This window comes from Aegilops tauschii, chromosome 2, assembly GCF_002575655.3.
Source record: "Aegilops tauschii subsp. strangulata cultivar AL8/78 chromosome 2, Aet v6.0, whole genome shotgun sequence".
Classification (NCBI taxonomy): Eukaryota; Viridiplantae; Streptophyta; class Magnoliopsida; order Poales; family Poaceae; genus Aegilops; species Aegilops tauschii.
Genome location: NC_053036.3, coordinates 335,866,066 through 335,882,594, shown reverse-complemented (window position 1 = coordinate 335,882,594; position 16,529 = coordinate 335,866,066). Strand labels below are relative to the sequence as shown.

Below are 16,529 nucleotides of genomic sequence, written 5' to 3'. Positions count from 1 at the left end.
TCTTCCTACCCTGATGCTACTCTTGTTTCTTGTTTACAGGTCAAGGGAAAATGGTCCTCAAAAGGGTCTCCACTGGATAGCACCCATAATTGAAGCTTGCTATTTTCTCCTCTTCACTATTTCTGCATCGCATATCTCGCATCATTTTTACCACCATCTTATACGCCGTGTCCGTGTTCAGATAATTATAAGATCTCCGCTGCAATGCTCACGCACCATCCATCCAAGATCCTACCCATAAACGCCTCTTATCTGTTGTGTTGCTTCCTTATTTGTTGAATCAATAAAGTAGAGGAGGAGAAAGAGAAAAGGAAGAAGGAAAGGAAAAAATGTCAACCGGAGGACATTGCCAGCGTGCATCTGGGGTAAAAAACCAGATCATGCTTTCTCTCTGCCTAATTGTTGTCTGCCTTGAAACCGTAATCCTGTCCCCAAGGAAGCAACCTGTAAGCCAAATCCTTCTTCCCTTCAATCTGGCCGCTGGGCACGCGCTGGCCATGGCGTCCATTTTTGTGTCCGGCACCAAGATGAAGAGCCTGGCTGCCAGGTTGAGTGTTATCTCTGCTTCGGTTTCTTTCATATTCGTGATGACCAGAGAGCTCGCCTGCAAAGTTCAAACATGCCACTATGCAAACGGAGCCTATCTCTTCACACGGTTTGGCTGCAGGAATCCTTATATTTGATCATATCTGCGACAAGACATCTGGTCCAGTTTCTTATATTGTGCAAAAGTGCAAGTGTGGTATTTTAAAGTGCTGTTGTGTTGTCATATCTTGTCCAGTATCTGTAGCTGTGAGGATTTAATAATACTATTTTACGAAAAAAAATGTGACATTCTTCTCTGCCGTACAACATACTCCCTCCGTCCCAAAATAAGTTGTACTAAGGTTAAAACACTTATTTTGGGACAGAGGGAGTATTTAATAATACTAAGTTACATGCTTTCGCAATAAGTTTCCACTAACAGGATCCTACTTCTACTCTGGAAAGTATGGAAGAATGTAAATACAATTAAAACAGTTGTAGATGTGAATACAATGAACCAAAATTCATACAACCAACAGGGCAAACCAGAAAAGCAATATTCAGCATATACATTATATTCAGAAAAAGGGAATACAACAGGTCTGAGCAAAATTGAATAGATTCTCGCCTCAGATTCTGTATTTGTATATATAAACTCAGGCAGCCTCCGGCATACTTTGAAATCCCAGAGTAAGCTCTGCATCAAGGAGTGACAACCAATGCCAGAAAATAACAACAATGATGTGATGCATGCTTTATTATTCACAACTAGCCAACCACCACTAAGATCTGTCTCAAGCACAGCCAAGTGCACTTATTTTTCTGACCAGCCACTACAAGCTTCAAAAGTCAACAAATAACAAAAGGAGAACAAAAATCTCGGAAGAAACAAGACCAAAGATATACCAGCTACAGCCTTATGATAACAACCAGATAATGAACTTTGCAGCTTATTCTGGCCACTCAGACTGATGACTGCTAGTTCATGAACTTACCCCATACAATGGAAGAACCAATCGGCTTTGCGCTACCTTGTGTCCCTGAATTTATCAAAGAATAAGAGGCTGTACAATTCTAATAAGCGTAGCTGTGGGCAAAATGAGTCGAGGATTCCTATCAAGGAACATCGCCAACATGTATTCTTACAGGCAAGGGTCTAGCAATCAGACCATCCATCACCCAGCCACAATTTGAACCATCATGCTTGACATGTCTAAACTCCCTCTGAACATAATCCAGTGATGCTTCAAGCCTTCCACCTGGTCTACACTCGGAGGCAACATTGAATGGTTTGAAACCCATATATTTCTCTAACCAGTACAGATAGTTAACATGGAATACAGATTTGAGCATGTCTTCTGGGGAAGATCCCTCTTTAAGAACAACCTACAAATGACAGGTAATATGTTAATTATTATAACAGAATCAAAGTTAGGAAATAGTTGCATCAAGATGAACTCACACAAAATTTCCCCTTGTAATCAGTAAGAAGGTATTGCTCATTTTTGTACAAGTCAAACAGTGCATATGCATCTTCCTTGTTCTCAATTATTTCACTAAGCTTAGAACCCAATTGTAACCGTCGATAGATTGTATCTGCAGCATCTTTTGCTTCTGCTGACAAAATCTCACTTTGCTGGCAAACAAATCAAAGAAACCAAAGATAGTGAGGAATGAAATTAAATGAAGCAGGAAATCATTCTTCGAATCAAACACCTACAATTAAACTACTTTACTATTCTCAATAAAAAGAACTGGTTAAGTAATTATAACTAACTCCAACAAGAAAAGCCACGATACTTGGACATGACCGAGCAAATGTAGACCATGCCTCCTAACTTTATTTTCTAAAAAAAAGGTCAGCGATGAATAGTAAGAAGTATTCTTGACTTACTTTAACTTGAGCACCCATGGATAAATTCGGAAAAAGTGGCTCCTTATCGTTAACCTCTTTGACTGAAGGAACTTGTCCACTTAATAAATATTCACTAAATACCAAACCTACAGAAAATAATAATTGAGCAAATGCTTAAAGAGTAAAGACATCCTTGAACAGTGTTGAATGCCAAAGAAAAACATTACACAGGCACGTGCTTGAGCTAAATGTATGCTAGCATGTTTGTTAGACATGTAAAAAGTAGGAGAAAACGCAATGTGCCATTAAATCTAAACCCAAAATGTGGGAGTAACAAAAAATAATGTTATCTATGGAAAGCATCATAAGAAATCATAATTAATTTTCTAACGCTAAAATTTATAGTAAATTCATCAAGAGGGCGAAATTTATACCTTAAAAATCTACATTTTCCTCCAACACTGGGTGTACACAAACCAAAAAATTAATATTCTTCATGAAAGATTCTCACCATACAATAGAGATAAGAATGTACTTCGTGTGTTATTTTCAAATTCAACCATCAATTGGACAGTCTCTGTTAAGCTGTTATCTCATTCTGAACATTTTATATTCCATATTTCAGAGAAGAGGTGATAAACTCAGCAGAGTAATTGCAAGCAATTCTACAAGACTAATTAGTGGATTTCCCAGCTCTTTGCATATCTTATAGACAAAAAATTCCAGCAAAAATATTTAATTGGGTTTTTATCATTTATGCCACTAGTTGTGTCCCACTACTCAGTTTTGCCACCAGGAGTTTCAACTGCTCAAACATGCCATCGCTCCGTTAGGCGCATGCTCAAAAGTGCCACTAGACACCATTACTGTTAGCTCAAATCCCGTTTACCATGTTATATGACCAAAATACCCATGAACTAACATGTCAGCTCTCCCTCTATCTCACTACGATAAAGTGTGGGTCCCACTCGATCCCCAACAGCATCCTTATTTTCCTCTAAAATTATTCGCTTGCTTACTCCTGACAAATGGGGCCCACACTTATCATTGTGAGATAGAGAATTAACATGTGGGTCTAGGGGTATTCTGGTCATATAACATGGTTAACAGGTTTGACTTGACAATAACAATGTTTAATGGCATTTTTGAGCAAACATCAAATGGAACAATGTCATTTTTTAGGTGTCTAATGGCATTTTCGAAGAAGCATCTCATGGAACGATGGCATTTTTTAGCAGTTGTAACTTCTAATGGCAAAACTGAGTAGTGGGACACAACTAGTGGCAGTAATGATAAAAACCCTATTTTATTGGGTCAGTTCCTCCTGGCTATGATCTTTGAACTTGTACCAAAGATCTATCCTGCTACAAATTTGCAGGCAGCTCTCCTGGATGTTCTTGAAATATAAATATATATTCTTGTATTTTTAGAAGTATTTTATATTTTAAAATAACTTCTCTTTTAAAATGTACTTAAGTCACATTGATGAAACAACATGTCTAAAAGGAGCAGCATCATGGTATATGTCAGGCAGTCATATTCCTATCATTTATCAACTTGTCAAGATTGGCCAGTTTATGCTGCCACTGCCGGCCCGAATTTTGGTTTTGTCTTCCTCTTCCATCAGAATCACTTACCTTGAAATTGACAAAATTGCATGAAATACGTTGTCGCAAATTAAATTTCAATATTTGCCAAAAATATGGACATTAAACTAACTGTGGATCTTTGCCTAGTTCAATTTAGTCCTGACATTTTTATCCATCACAAATATACTGATTTATCTACCTAACCATTTTAAGTTCTAGTCACAGAAAGATGTGCCATAGGAGGATTCAGGGCTAGGATGGCAGCAGAGGAGAAAGCAAACTTACTTGCACGGTAAGGATTCAGCGTCCTCAGCTGAATTGATTGATAAGACTTAAGGTTGCAATACATGTGAACTACAGTAACACCAGCAAATGAAATAAGAGCCAGTGGTACTGATGAGCCAATTTGGTTAGCTAACGCTATGCCAAGCATTATGCCAACAAACTTGCTAACCATTCCCTGCGCTTCACCCTTTGCAATGACCTAAAATATAACTCAATTGATTTCAGTCGCTCAGGTGAAAATATGAAGTGAGTCACAGATATTTCATTGAGTATTGACTACATTCTAGTATCTTAAGAGGTAAAGGTCACACGGGTAGTTCCTTTATAACATAAAAATGGCAGAAGTGCATCCAATAAAGAAAATAGTACTACCCAGTTGTACTGATGCCACTGCAAGGTGCGGTTGACAACTCTTTGCCATCCAAACAATATCAAAAATTATGCATGCGCACACCATACAATGTTGGATGTGAGCCCATGTTCCATCCGGCCCATAAGGCCCAGGCACGGTCCAGTGACCTAGAAGAGGAGCCAGACCATGTCTGGTCAGATGCACCGCTCCATACCAGAAACAACAGCACGAGGTGCGTTCCTCTCTCTCGCAACATGGTATCAGACAAGGCTGCAGGGACGGCGGCAGCGCCGGTGGTGTAGTCCGGCGAGAAGACAGGGTGAGCGGCTGGAGGCGAAGTGCAGCGAGGCGGCGCCGCCGGCTCAGGCGAGAAGAAGCTGCGGGAGCTTGCAGCAAGGAGGCGGCGGGTCTGGGCGCAGAGCTGATGCTGTGTGGTGCGTGCTACTCTGCTGCTTGCTGGAGTTGCTGTGTGTGCGTGCGTGTGCGCTGATTGTAGAAGAAAAATAGTGGGGAAGTGCTGCTGTTTGAGGAGAAGGAGGCTGCCACTGCTTGCTGCTGCTGCTGAACTGCTAGAGTTGGTGCTAGTTGAGAAGAAGATGGAGTGTGACTGGAGCTGCTGCTGCTGGGCTGCTGGAGTTGGTGGCTAGGTTCATGGTGCTAGCGCGCGTAGAAGAAAGGTTCTCACAGCTTAGTGGCTGCTGATTGCAGAGGAAGGAGACACAGCACTGGAGGTGGCACAGCTAGGAGAAGAAGAGGTGGAGGCAGTCATGGGGACTGAACTTACCACTGCTATAGAGAAACTTGCACAATTCATGGCTGTGAAGGCTGCTGAGGGGTCAACTCCTCCAGGTAGCAGAATTGTTGTGCCTCAAGCAGATCAGGGATTCAAGCTTGAGCTCATGCAAAATGATGTCAAGCTGAACGGTGTGAGCAGCTACCTGTCGAGGCAGACCTTGTTGATCTTGAAGACAAGGGGCCTGACAGGGTATGTTCTTGGAACAGCTGAAGAACTGGCTGACAAGGAGAGCTCAGAATGAAAGACGTGGAGTGTTACTGACTCCCTGATATTAGCCTGAATGTTAAACTCCCTGATTCCAGCGATTACAGTGTCTGTTGAGGCATTGCCGAATGCTTCTCCTGTGTGGAGCCTGCTGTCCATGAGGTATTCATTCCGGTAAGGGCAATTTGATGCCCATGTCTCAAATTGAAGACAAGATCCACGCTGTTCGTCGAGGTGACAGAAGCATGATAGTGTATGTGAACGAGCTGCAAATTTTTTGAGCAGATCTGAATCAGTGTGATCCCCTTGAGCTTCCACATGCAGAATCCATGGAAATTGCCAGGAATTGGGTTGGGCGTAAGCGTGTGATGCAATTTCTCAAAGGTCTAGATCAAGGTTTTGAGAGCAAACATGTGCTACTACAACAGCCGACGCTTGTGTCCCTTGATGAGGCCACTGCGATATCCCAAGAAGGGGTACGCCTGCAGTCGAGAAGAGGAGATGTCAATGAATCTGGGAAGTGTTATAATTGTCGTCAAACAGGGCATATCAGCCGTTTCTGCACTGGCCAAAAGAGGCAGAGGACGAGGATACAGTGGTGGCAGTAGCAGCGAGGTGGTCGGAATGGGAGTCGTGGTCGAAATGGGAGTGGCAATTCTTGGAATGCTCTCAAGGCAAATGTGGCTGCTTCAGCTGAAGGGAGGCAGCATGCAGGAGGACTGCTACCAACTATGCCAACTTTGTCGATACAAATGAAGGTAACATTGAACACGCATCAATAGCAGCCCATAAAATAAACTCGGAATGGGCGCTTGATTCTGGAGCATCACATCATGTTACTGGAGACTTTAATGAGTTTAAATCTTATGTTCCACACTCCCTCGCACATCAGAAAAACATTCACACAGCAGATGGCACAGCCCAGCCCATCGCAGGGTGTTGCACGTGCCAGCTTTTCTCATGAACTTAGTGTCCTTGAGTGCTTTGGTTGACCAAATTGATTGCCGAATAATAGTTGACAACTTGGTGTTCTTGATCCCCGACAGGTAAGTTCGTAAGCTAGTTGATACAACGGTGAGGAGAGGTGTTGATATCCTTTGTGTCCAAGAAACCAAATGGAGGGGACAGAAGGCGAAGGAGGTGGAGGATACCGGCTTCAAGCTGTGGTACACGGGGACGACTGTAAACGGAAATGGAGTAGGCATCTTGATCAACAAGAGCCTCAAGTACGAAGTGGTAGACGTCAAGAGTTGGATTATCTTGGTCAAGCTGGTAGTCGGGGACTTACTTCTCAATGTTATCAGCGCGTATGCCCTCAAGTATGGAGTGGTAGACGTCAAGAGTCAGATTATCTTGGTCAAGCTAGTAGTTGAGGACTTGGTTATCAATGTTATCAGTGCGTATGCCCCACAAGTAGGCCACAATGAGAACACCAAGAGGTAGCCTGGAGGACATGGTTAGGAGTGCACCTATTGGCCAGAAGCTCTTCATAGGAGGAGACCTCAATGCCACTTGGGTACATCTAACACAGGTTGGAGGAGTGCATAGGGGCTTTCGCTATGGTATCAGGAATCAAGAAGAGGATGTCTTAAGCTTTGCTCTGGCCTACAACATGATCGTAGGTAACACCCTCTTTAGAAAGGGAGAATCACATCTAGTGCCTTTTAGTAGTGGTCAACACTCTAGCCAGATTGATTTCATCCTCTTGAGAAGAGGAGATAGGCGTGCTTGCCTAGATTGTAAGGTGATAACTGGATAGTGTTGTCCCCCAGCATATGCTTGTGGTGGCTGATTTCTGCTTTCGGATTCGTATCCAGCGGGCCAAAGTCGCTAGAACGTAGTGGTGGAAGCTCAAGGGGGAGGTAGCTCAGGCGTTCAAAGAGGGCGTCATTAAGGAGTGCCCTTGGGAGGAAGGAGGTGATGTAGGCAATATGTGAATGAAGATGGCGACTTGCATTCGTAAGGTGGCCTCAGAGGAGTTTGGAGTGTCTAGGGGAAGTAGAAGCGAAGCTAAAGACACATGGTGGTGGAACGATGATGTCCAAAAGACTATTAAGGAGAAGAAAGATTTTCTCAGATGCATATACCTAGATAAGAGTGTAGACAACATAGAGAAGTACAAGGTGGCAAAAAAGGCCGCAAAGCAAGCTGTGAGTGAAGCAAGGGCTCGGGATATGAGGACCTCTACCAGCGCTTAGACACGAAGGAAGGCAAAAGGGACATCTATAAGATGGCCAAGATCCAAAAGAGGAAGACGAGGGATGTCGACCAAGTCAAATGCATCAAGGACGGAGCAAACCAACTCCTGGTGAAGGACGAGGAGATTAAGCATAGATGGCGGGAGTACTTTGACACGCTGTTCAATGGGGAGAATGAGAGCTCTACCATTGACTGGACGACTCCTTTGATGACAGCAGGCGTTTTGTGCGGCGGATTCAGGAATCTGAGGTCAAGGAGGCTTTAAAAAGGATGGAAGGGGGCAAGGCGATGGTCCTAATTGTATCCCCATTGAGGTGTGGAGAGGCCTCAGAGACATAGTGATAGTATGGCTAACTAAGCGTTTCAACCTCATTTTTTGGTGCAAACAAGATGCCAGAAGAATGAACACGGAGTATATTAGTACCAATATTCAAGAACAGGGGGGATGTTCAAAGTTGTACTAACTACTATGGAATTAAGCTAATGAGCCATACAATGAAGATATGAGAGAGAGATTGAGCAAAGCTTAAGAAGAATGACAAGCGTGAACAAAAGAATGTTTGGTTTCATGCCTGGGAGGTCGACCATGGAAGCCATTTTCTTGGTACGACAACTTATGAAAAGATACAAGGAGCAAAAGAAGGACCTGCATATGGTGTTCATTGACTTGGAGAAGACCTACGATAAGATAACACATAATGCCATGTTGTGGGCCTTGGAGAAACACAAAGTCCTAACAAAGTACATTACCCTCGTCAAGGACATGTACGATAATGTTGTGACAAATGTTCGAACAAGTGATGGCGACACTGATGTCTTCCCGATTAAAATACAACTGCACCAGGGGTCAGCTTTGAGCCCTTATCTTTTACTTTGGTGATGGATGAGGTCACAAGGGATATACACGGAGATATCCCATGGTGTATGCTCTTTGCGGATGATGTGGTGCTAGTCGATGATAGTCGGACGAGGGTTCATAGAAAGTTAGAGCTATGGAGACAAACCTTGGAATCAAAAGGTTTTAGTCTTAGTAGAACTAAAACCGAGTACGTGTGTTGCGGTTTCAGTACTACTAGGCACGAGAAGGAGGAGGTTAGCCTTGATGGGCAGGTGGTGCCTCAGAAGGACACCTTTCGATATTTGGGGTCAATGCTGCAGAAGGATGGGAATATCGATGAAGATGTAAACCATCGAACCAAAGCCGGATGGATGAAGTGGGGCCAAGCTTCTGGCGTTCTCTGTGACAAGAGAGTGCCACAAAAGCTAAAAGGCAGGTTCTATAGGACGGCTATTCGACCCGCAATGTTGTATGGCACTTAGTGATGGCCGACTAAAAGACGACATGCTCAACGGTTAGGTGTAGCGGAGATGCGCATGTTGAGATGGATGTGTGGCCACACAAGGAAGGACAGGGTCCGGAATGATGATATACAGGATAGAGTTGGGGTAGCACCGATTGAAGAGAAGCTTGTCCAACATCGCCTTAAATGGTTTGGGCATATTCAGCGCCGGCCTCCAGAAGCTCCAGTGCATAGCGGATGGCTAAAGCGTGCTGATGATGTCAAGAGAGGTCGGGGTAAACCGAACTTGACATGGGAGGAGTCCATAAAGAGAGATCTAAAGGACTGGAGTATCACCAAAGAACTAGCCGCCATGGACAGGAGTGCGTGGAAGCTTGCTATCCATGTGGCAGAACCATGTGTTGGTTGCGAGATCTTATGGGTTTCAGCTCTAGCCTACCCCAACTTGTTTGGGACTAAAGGCTTTGTTGTTGTTGTGTTCTTGATCCAGGAGAGATCGACAGGCAGGAGTCTTGGAAATGGAACGAGTCGTAGGGGGTTGTGGTACATGGACCGCAGCATGATGGACCAGGAGGGAATGCACATGCTAGCTGCAGTTGCTGGGGATAAGGAAACTAGAGCCCTGATCTATCATTGTAGGATGGGACATCTTTTGACAAAATGTATCAAGTATTTCCTGATGTAATGAGTGGTGTGGACAAGAGCAAGCTGCATTGTGATCCGTGTGAGTTTGTTAAATATACCAGAAACTCATATGTTGAATAAGGGGATCAGGAGCATATCTCCTTTTGTGTTAATCCACTCTGATGTATGGACATGTCCAGTGTTATCTGTTAGTGGTATGAAGTATATCGTTACGTTCATTGGTTGCCATTCTCGGATGACTTGGGTCTATCTTCTAAAACATAAAGATGAAGTGTTTCAGTGTTTCAAAGTTTTTTATGCACTTGTTCCAAGTCAATTTGATGTGAAAATTCAAGCACTCAGATCTGACAATGGCACTGGGTATGTTAACAAGGCCATTGGTGCCTCCATGCCGGACAAGGGCATCCTGCATCAAACATCTTGTCCGGACACTTCAGAATGGGGTGGCAGAGAGGAAAATCGCCACCTATTGGAGGTGGCCCGAGCATTGATGTTCACCATGAATGTGCTCAAGTTCCTGTGGAGCGAAGCTGTCATGATGGCCACCTTCTTGATCAACCGCACACCATCCCGGTTGATAGGTATGAAATCACCGTGTGAGTTGATTTTCACCGAAAATAAATTCCCTATTCCTCCCAAGGTGTGTTTGGTTGCACTTGCTTTGTTCGTAATCATAGGCCATCAGTCAACAAATTGACAATCAAGTGTATCTTTATTGGGTATTCTTCAGGACAAAGAGGGTAAAATGTTGGAGTCCGTCTGAGAGGTGAACCTTTGTGAGCAAGGATGTTACTTTTCATGAATCGGAATCCTTATATGATGAGAAAAATGATCTCAGTGTCATGTTTCAAAAACTTGACCAATGTCTCCCTCCGGAGATTGGTCAAGAGGGGAGAGTGTAGAACACACATGCAGTTGCAACAGTCACCTTTAGTAACTCATGTGGATCCTGTGATACAAGCATCGACTTCCATCAGTGATGTGCAGGTTGGCACAACGGCAAAGAATGGTCGTGTGCCAAGGTGGACAGTGAAGCAAGAGGAGCAGCTAAAGGTGTATTCACGAAAGCATGCACCAGCTCAGATTGGTAGTGTGCCAAGGTGTCCACCAGAGCAACAGGAGCAGCTAAAGGTGTATTCACGGAAGCGAGGTGATGGTGTTGCACATCAAGGGGAGCAATTAGATCAGCCACTAAAGAACAACAGGGTAGTACTGACGTTCCTCTGACGGAGATCAGGCTGAAAGGTCAACTAAAGGGAAAATTGCTTTGAGGAGAACTACTCGAGCAACAGCAAGGATACCAGAGAAACGGTATGGGTTAGATGACAATGATATTGGAAATTATGTTTCCTATGAAGCATTATCTCCAGCCCACAAAGCATTTGTTGCTTCTTTCCAATCTCTGTCAATTCTGACTGACTGGAAGAAAGCAAAGGAGGACTCAAAGTCACGGGTGGCCATGGTGGAAGAGCTGGAGGCTGTGTGTATGAACAAGACATGGGTACTAACACCCCTTCCAACAGGAAAGAAGGCAGTCAGCTGCAAGTGGGTATACACTGTGAAGCAGAATGCAAAAGGAAAGGTTGAAAGGTACAAAGCAAGGCTTGTGGCGAGGGGGTACAGGCAGACATACAGCATTGACTACCTAATTAGTAAATGAGTGTTAGTTGAGACATTAAAAGAGTGTTAATTAGATAGGTATCATCATGAGTGTTAGTTGAGACAGTAATTAGCAAATGCTGAGTAACATATATCAGTGCTTGCACCCTTTAAAGGAGTTTGAGATACTAGATTTAGGGAAATAGGCTATAGATGATAGAGAAGACTTCTGGGGAGAGAAAACTGATTATATTTTCATTTCATAAGTTAAAGTGCGTAGGTTTCCCTAGGCGTGGCTTCACTTATCCCGTATGATTCAAACTCTTTGTCTCACAATCCAATATGGACAAAGTAAGAAACCAACTTGAGATGAGATCCTGAACCTAACTCAAATCCTAAAAGATGCTTTTCTAAGCAACAAAATATATCAAATGTAAAATGAACCAAGAGATAACAGGCATCCTGTGCTACGTAACACTTTTGCGGGCCAATTGCTATGGCACTGTGAGGCATCAGCTTACATACGATAATCTAATGGTCTGAGGACTGATACATTAAGAGAAACATTTACATAGACAAGTCAAAACAAGTGTTCGGTGAAAATTGTTCAGAAAAAAAAAGGATATAGACTTCACCTCAGCAAAGTTTCTCTGGACAGCAAAGCCAGCAAAGAAACAACTTCTTGTGGCAGCCTACACACAAAAATGGTAGAAGCTGTTTATCAAAAGAGGGTTTCTAGAACTAAATTAATAACATCGGCTTATTAGGAAATAATACATAGTACTCCCTCCGTCCCAAAATTCTTGTCTTAGATTTGTCTAAATACGGATGTATCTAGTTACGTTTTAGTGTTAGATACATCCGTATCTAGACAAATCTGGGACAAGAATTTTGGGACGGAGGGAGTATGTTATATAGTATATAACACTGCACAATAATTATTTGTTTCACTTAATTTGACCACACAGATAAATGGCTAGTAAATACTTCAATCATATAATTTGATATGCAATTCGGCACTATTATAAACGGAAGTAACTTGTTCAGGATGCCAAGTTTGAGACATATGAATAGGAACAGTAGTAGTAATATCATGTAATGCTGGGTATGCTTATTTTCTATACCACGTCCTTTGACTACCTCCAGTGCCACTTATGACTCTGGGAGGTAGAGCAACACACACCATTCAAGAGTAACAAGTGCGTTAATGAAGAGGGATAATGCAGTCTCTTCTACATGTGTCCTGGTCCGCATGCAAATCAGGAATAGAGGGAATATTACTTTTTTTTTAAACGTGAAAATCACATTTCAGTATAGCAGAAGGCTAGAATTGACCCGCATACTGTTGTAAAAATTAGACTGTTCATGTAGTATGGGAAATATGAAATATAATGTATAAGTTGCCAGAGGGAATGCTTGTTCAAAGCATGTGAAATCAGTTGTTTATTTACATGTGCATACTGGATCTAGAGAGATATTTGTGTAGTCTTAGTTTGTGATAAAAGTTAATAGCATGTTCTAGACTGTAAAATTTATTCGGTCACCACTTTTATAAGCAGTTGTGTTCACGGATCCAGATTGAATTGGATGGAGAAAATAGGGTGATGGTTTACCCAGTGCAATGCACAGGTTAGGAACATTGTAACTCTGATAATCCGATAACCCATACCAGAAGTAACAGTCCTGAGTCCTGACCTGTATTAGAGCAGCTGCCGATCGGCCAGCTCCAGCGGCTGCGCCAATGGGAACAAACAGGTGAGGAAATACCGGAGTCAAAATCTCCAGCCCATAAGCTGTGTTCTCCAGAAGATCTGCAAACAGCCGCCATCCCTTCGGGTTCACATCAAAATGTCGCCCAAATTTCGACAAGAGTATCTTGCTCAAGTAACCAAGCCCATCTTTCAGCACCCAATTCACTGCAGCGGCCGTCGGGATCGCTCCTTTACCCAAACCAACTGCGTACAGCAACGCCTGCGGAGTACAGTTCACCCGATAGAAATGCTAAATTTTACCTGGCGGACTGAGAATTGCACATACATAATTAACACACGCGTTTACGAACGATACCTGCGTAGAGAGCACGCCGCTGATCTGGCTAGCAACACCTTGCACGCCCCGCCACAGCGAGTAGTGCAGATAGTCGCTGCTCACGCTGTGCGGGTATCCATCAGGTAGCAGCAACTGAAGAGCAACATCAGTGCACCGCCGCCATGACCGTTCGAGTTGCCTCCGCAGTGCGGCCAAATTAGCAGGGCCAGCCCCCGTCTTTTCCATCCCCTCTTCTTGCTTCCGCTTATCGTCTCCCGCAACGAGGTATGAGGTTCCGGTCGGGTTGGGTACGAGCAGCGTACGCGCACTGCCCCTCACCTCCCAAACGCTACCGCCGTCGCCGCCGGTTGCTCCGAGGGCATCGGCGAGGGCGGATGGGATGGAAGCGAAGGCGTCCGACTGGAGGAGCAGGAACAGGAGGAAGAGCTCGGGGTGGAGGGACTGAAGCCACCGTCGCCACCCGTCTCCGGGCTTGTCGGGAGGGTCTCCTCTCCCGCCTTGCCACCAACCCCCTCCTCCTCCTCCTCCGCCACCCCCATCCCCACCGGGGAAATTGCCATCCCCGAATCCGCCGGAAGCGGAGGTCGCGAGTGGCGGAAGGCAGAGATTGGCGGTGAGGCGCGGGAGGTGGCGGAAGCGGCTAGCGGTGGTGGGGCGCGAGGATGGTGGGATGGCGGCGACGACACGAGGAGGCGGGGGGAGAGGGGAGGTGAGGAGGAGGATGAGAGATTGAGACGAGGACATCAAGGAGGAATGGTTTGGTGAGAGGCGGGGTTGGGACGACGGGACGGAGGTGTCTAGGAGGGACCAGAGAGGCGGCCGGCGCCGGCGGCTTGGAGTTTTCAAGTATAGCATGGATGGGGAGGGTATCAGGTTCAGCTGCGGAAATTGGGCTGGACTATGCACAAGGGCCGAACAGGCCTATAATGGTGGGGAAACATGCCTAAGAGTTATAGAAGTTAGAGTTGCCTTCTCTTTCAAAAAAAAAGTTAGGGCATCTCCGATGCTGGCCCGCAAATTGGCACCGGCATCTGTCCGCGGACACCGGTCCAGACCGCGGATACTAATGCGGGAGCCGACCATCAAACGTTGTTCGTATACATCCGGCCCCAATTTCTTTTACCATCCGCGCGCCCAGATAGCCGCATATATAGTCTAGAATATTTTAAATGTTCAAATGTAGCAGTAGTTCTAATTTAAATAAGTTTGAATATTGCACTCCAACATTGATGTCCCCTTTAACCGTCACCCACAGATGCTCAATCAGATATCCCTTCACTTGCTCATGAGTTGCTCAATGTCGTATTTGTTGATGCATTTGAACAAACTTTTCAAATATGGCCGATTCTGGTTATGAAGGGATTACCCATGTTCTCAATCCAAGATCTGCGGCAGCATCCCTACCCTCATCCTCCACGATCATATTGTGCATGATTACACAACACGCCATCACCTCCCACAAGGTCTCTGGATTTGTTTAGCACGTCCACGAACAATTGCAAAACGTGCCTCCAGAACTACAAAAGCACTCTCAACATCCTTTCTTCCTGCTTCTTGTCTTTGGGCAAAGTGAGACTTTTTCTGGCCAACTGAGTTAAAGATGGTGTCCATAAAGGTAGCCTATGGAGGATAGATACCGTCGACCAGATAGTTGCCCATGTTGTACACATGCCCATTGACAATATAGTGGCAAGGAGGAGTTTTTCCTTCAGTCAGCCTAGCAAACAATGGTGATCATTGCAGCACATTGATGTCATTGTGAGACCCGTGCATACGAAAGAAAGCGTGTCAAATCCAAATATCATGTGATACAACTGCTTCAAGAATGATGATGGACTTCTTAACATGCCCCTCATATTGTTGAAAATTATGCCCTAGAGGTAATAATATTGTATTATTTTATTTTCACATTGATAATTAAGAGTTCATATTCCATATTATAACTGGTATGATCCTGGAATGTGCAATTTAGTGAAAAACTCATATGCACGTGTGGAATGACAAATGGTATAATAAGATTCCTAATCTCGCCTCTAAAACTAGCTCAAATGCTATTGGTGATCATGTTTTTCGGATCTTAGGATGTCTTTAAGTGTAACGATAGTCCTAAAACAACATTGAGAGTATGATGTTATAAGAACGATCATATTGAATCAACCCAAACTTGTTTGTTATACTTTGAGATAATATCGTGTGAAATCAATTGTTATAACACGGAGTGTTTGAAGGAGATATGCCCTAGAGGCAATAATAAAGTTATTATTTATTTCCTTATATCATGATAAATGTTTATTATTCATGCTAGAATGGTATTAACCGGAAACATAATACTTGTGTGAATACATAGACAAACAGAGTGTCACTAGTATGCATCTACTTGACTAGCTCGTTGATCAAAGATGGTTATGTTTCCTAGCCATAGACATGAGTTGTCATTTGATTAACGGGATCACATCATTAGGAGAATGATGTGATTGACTTGACCCATTCCGTTAGCTTAGCACTTGATCGTTTAGTATTCTGCTATTGCTTTCTTCATGACTTATACATGTTCCTATGACTATGAGATTATGCAACTCCCGTTTACCGGAGGAACACTTTGTGTGCTACCAAACGTCACAACGTAACTGGGTGATTATAAAGGTGCTCTACAGGTGTCTCCAAAGGTACTTGTTGGGTTGGCGTATTTCGAGATTAGGATTTGTCACTCCGATTGTCGGAGAGGTATCTCTGGGCCAACTCGGTAATGCACATCACTATAAGCCTTGCAAGCATAGTGACTAATGAGTTAGTTGCGGGATGATGCGTTACGGAACGAGTAAAGAGACTTGCCGGTAACGAGATTGAACTAGGTATTGAGATACCGACGATCGAATCTCGGGCAAGTAACATACTGATGACAAAGGGAAGAACGTATGTTGTTATGCGGTTTGACCGATAAAGATCTTCGTAGAATATGTGGGAGCCAATATGAGCATCCAGGTTCCGCTATTGGTTATTGACCGGAGACGTGTCTCGGTCATGTCTACATAGTTCTCGAACCCGTAGGGTCCGCACGCTTAAAGTTCGATGACGATTGTATTATGAGTTTTTGTGTTTTGATGTACCGAAGGTAGTTCGGAGTCCCGCA

At 44.0% G+C, this 16,529-nt stretch overlaps 1 protein-coding gene across 1 annotated transcript; it reads right to left on the bottom strand.

The window, feature by feature from the left end:
• Nucleotides 1-1,255: 1,255 nt before the first annotated feature.
• LOC109786662 (protein root UVB sensitive 1, chloroplastic) lies at nt 1,256-14,290 on the bottom strand. The gene is made up of 7 exons (XM_020345236.4): nt 13,418-14,290; nt 13,046-13,321; nt 11,986-12,042; nt 4,255-4,453; nt 2,420-2,526; nt 1,988-2,161; nt 1,256-1,911 (listed from the first exon to the last, which is right to left on the bottom strand). Exons 1-7 carry the CDS (start codon nt 14,252-14,254, stop codon nt 1,642-1,644), a joined length of 1,920 nt encoding a protein of 639 aa, XP_020200825.1. The 5' UTR covers nt 14,255-14,290; the 3' UTR covers nt 1,256-1,641.
• Between the last annotated feature and the right edge of the window lie 2,239 nt (nt 14,291-16,529).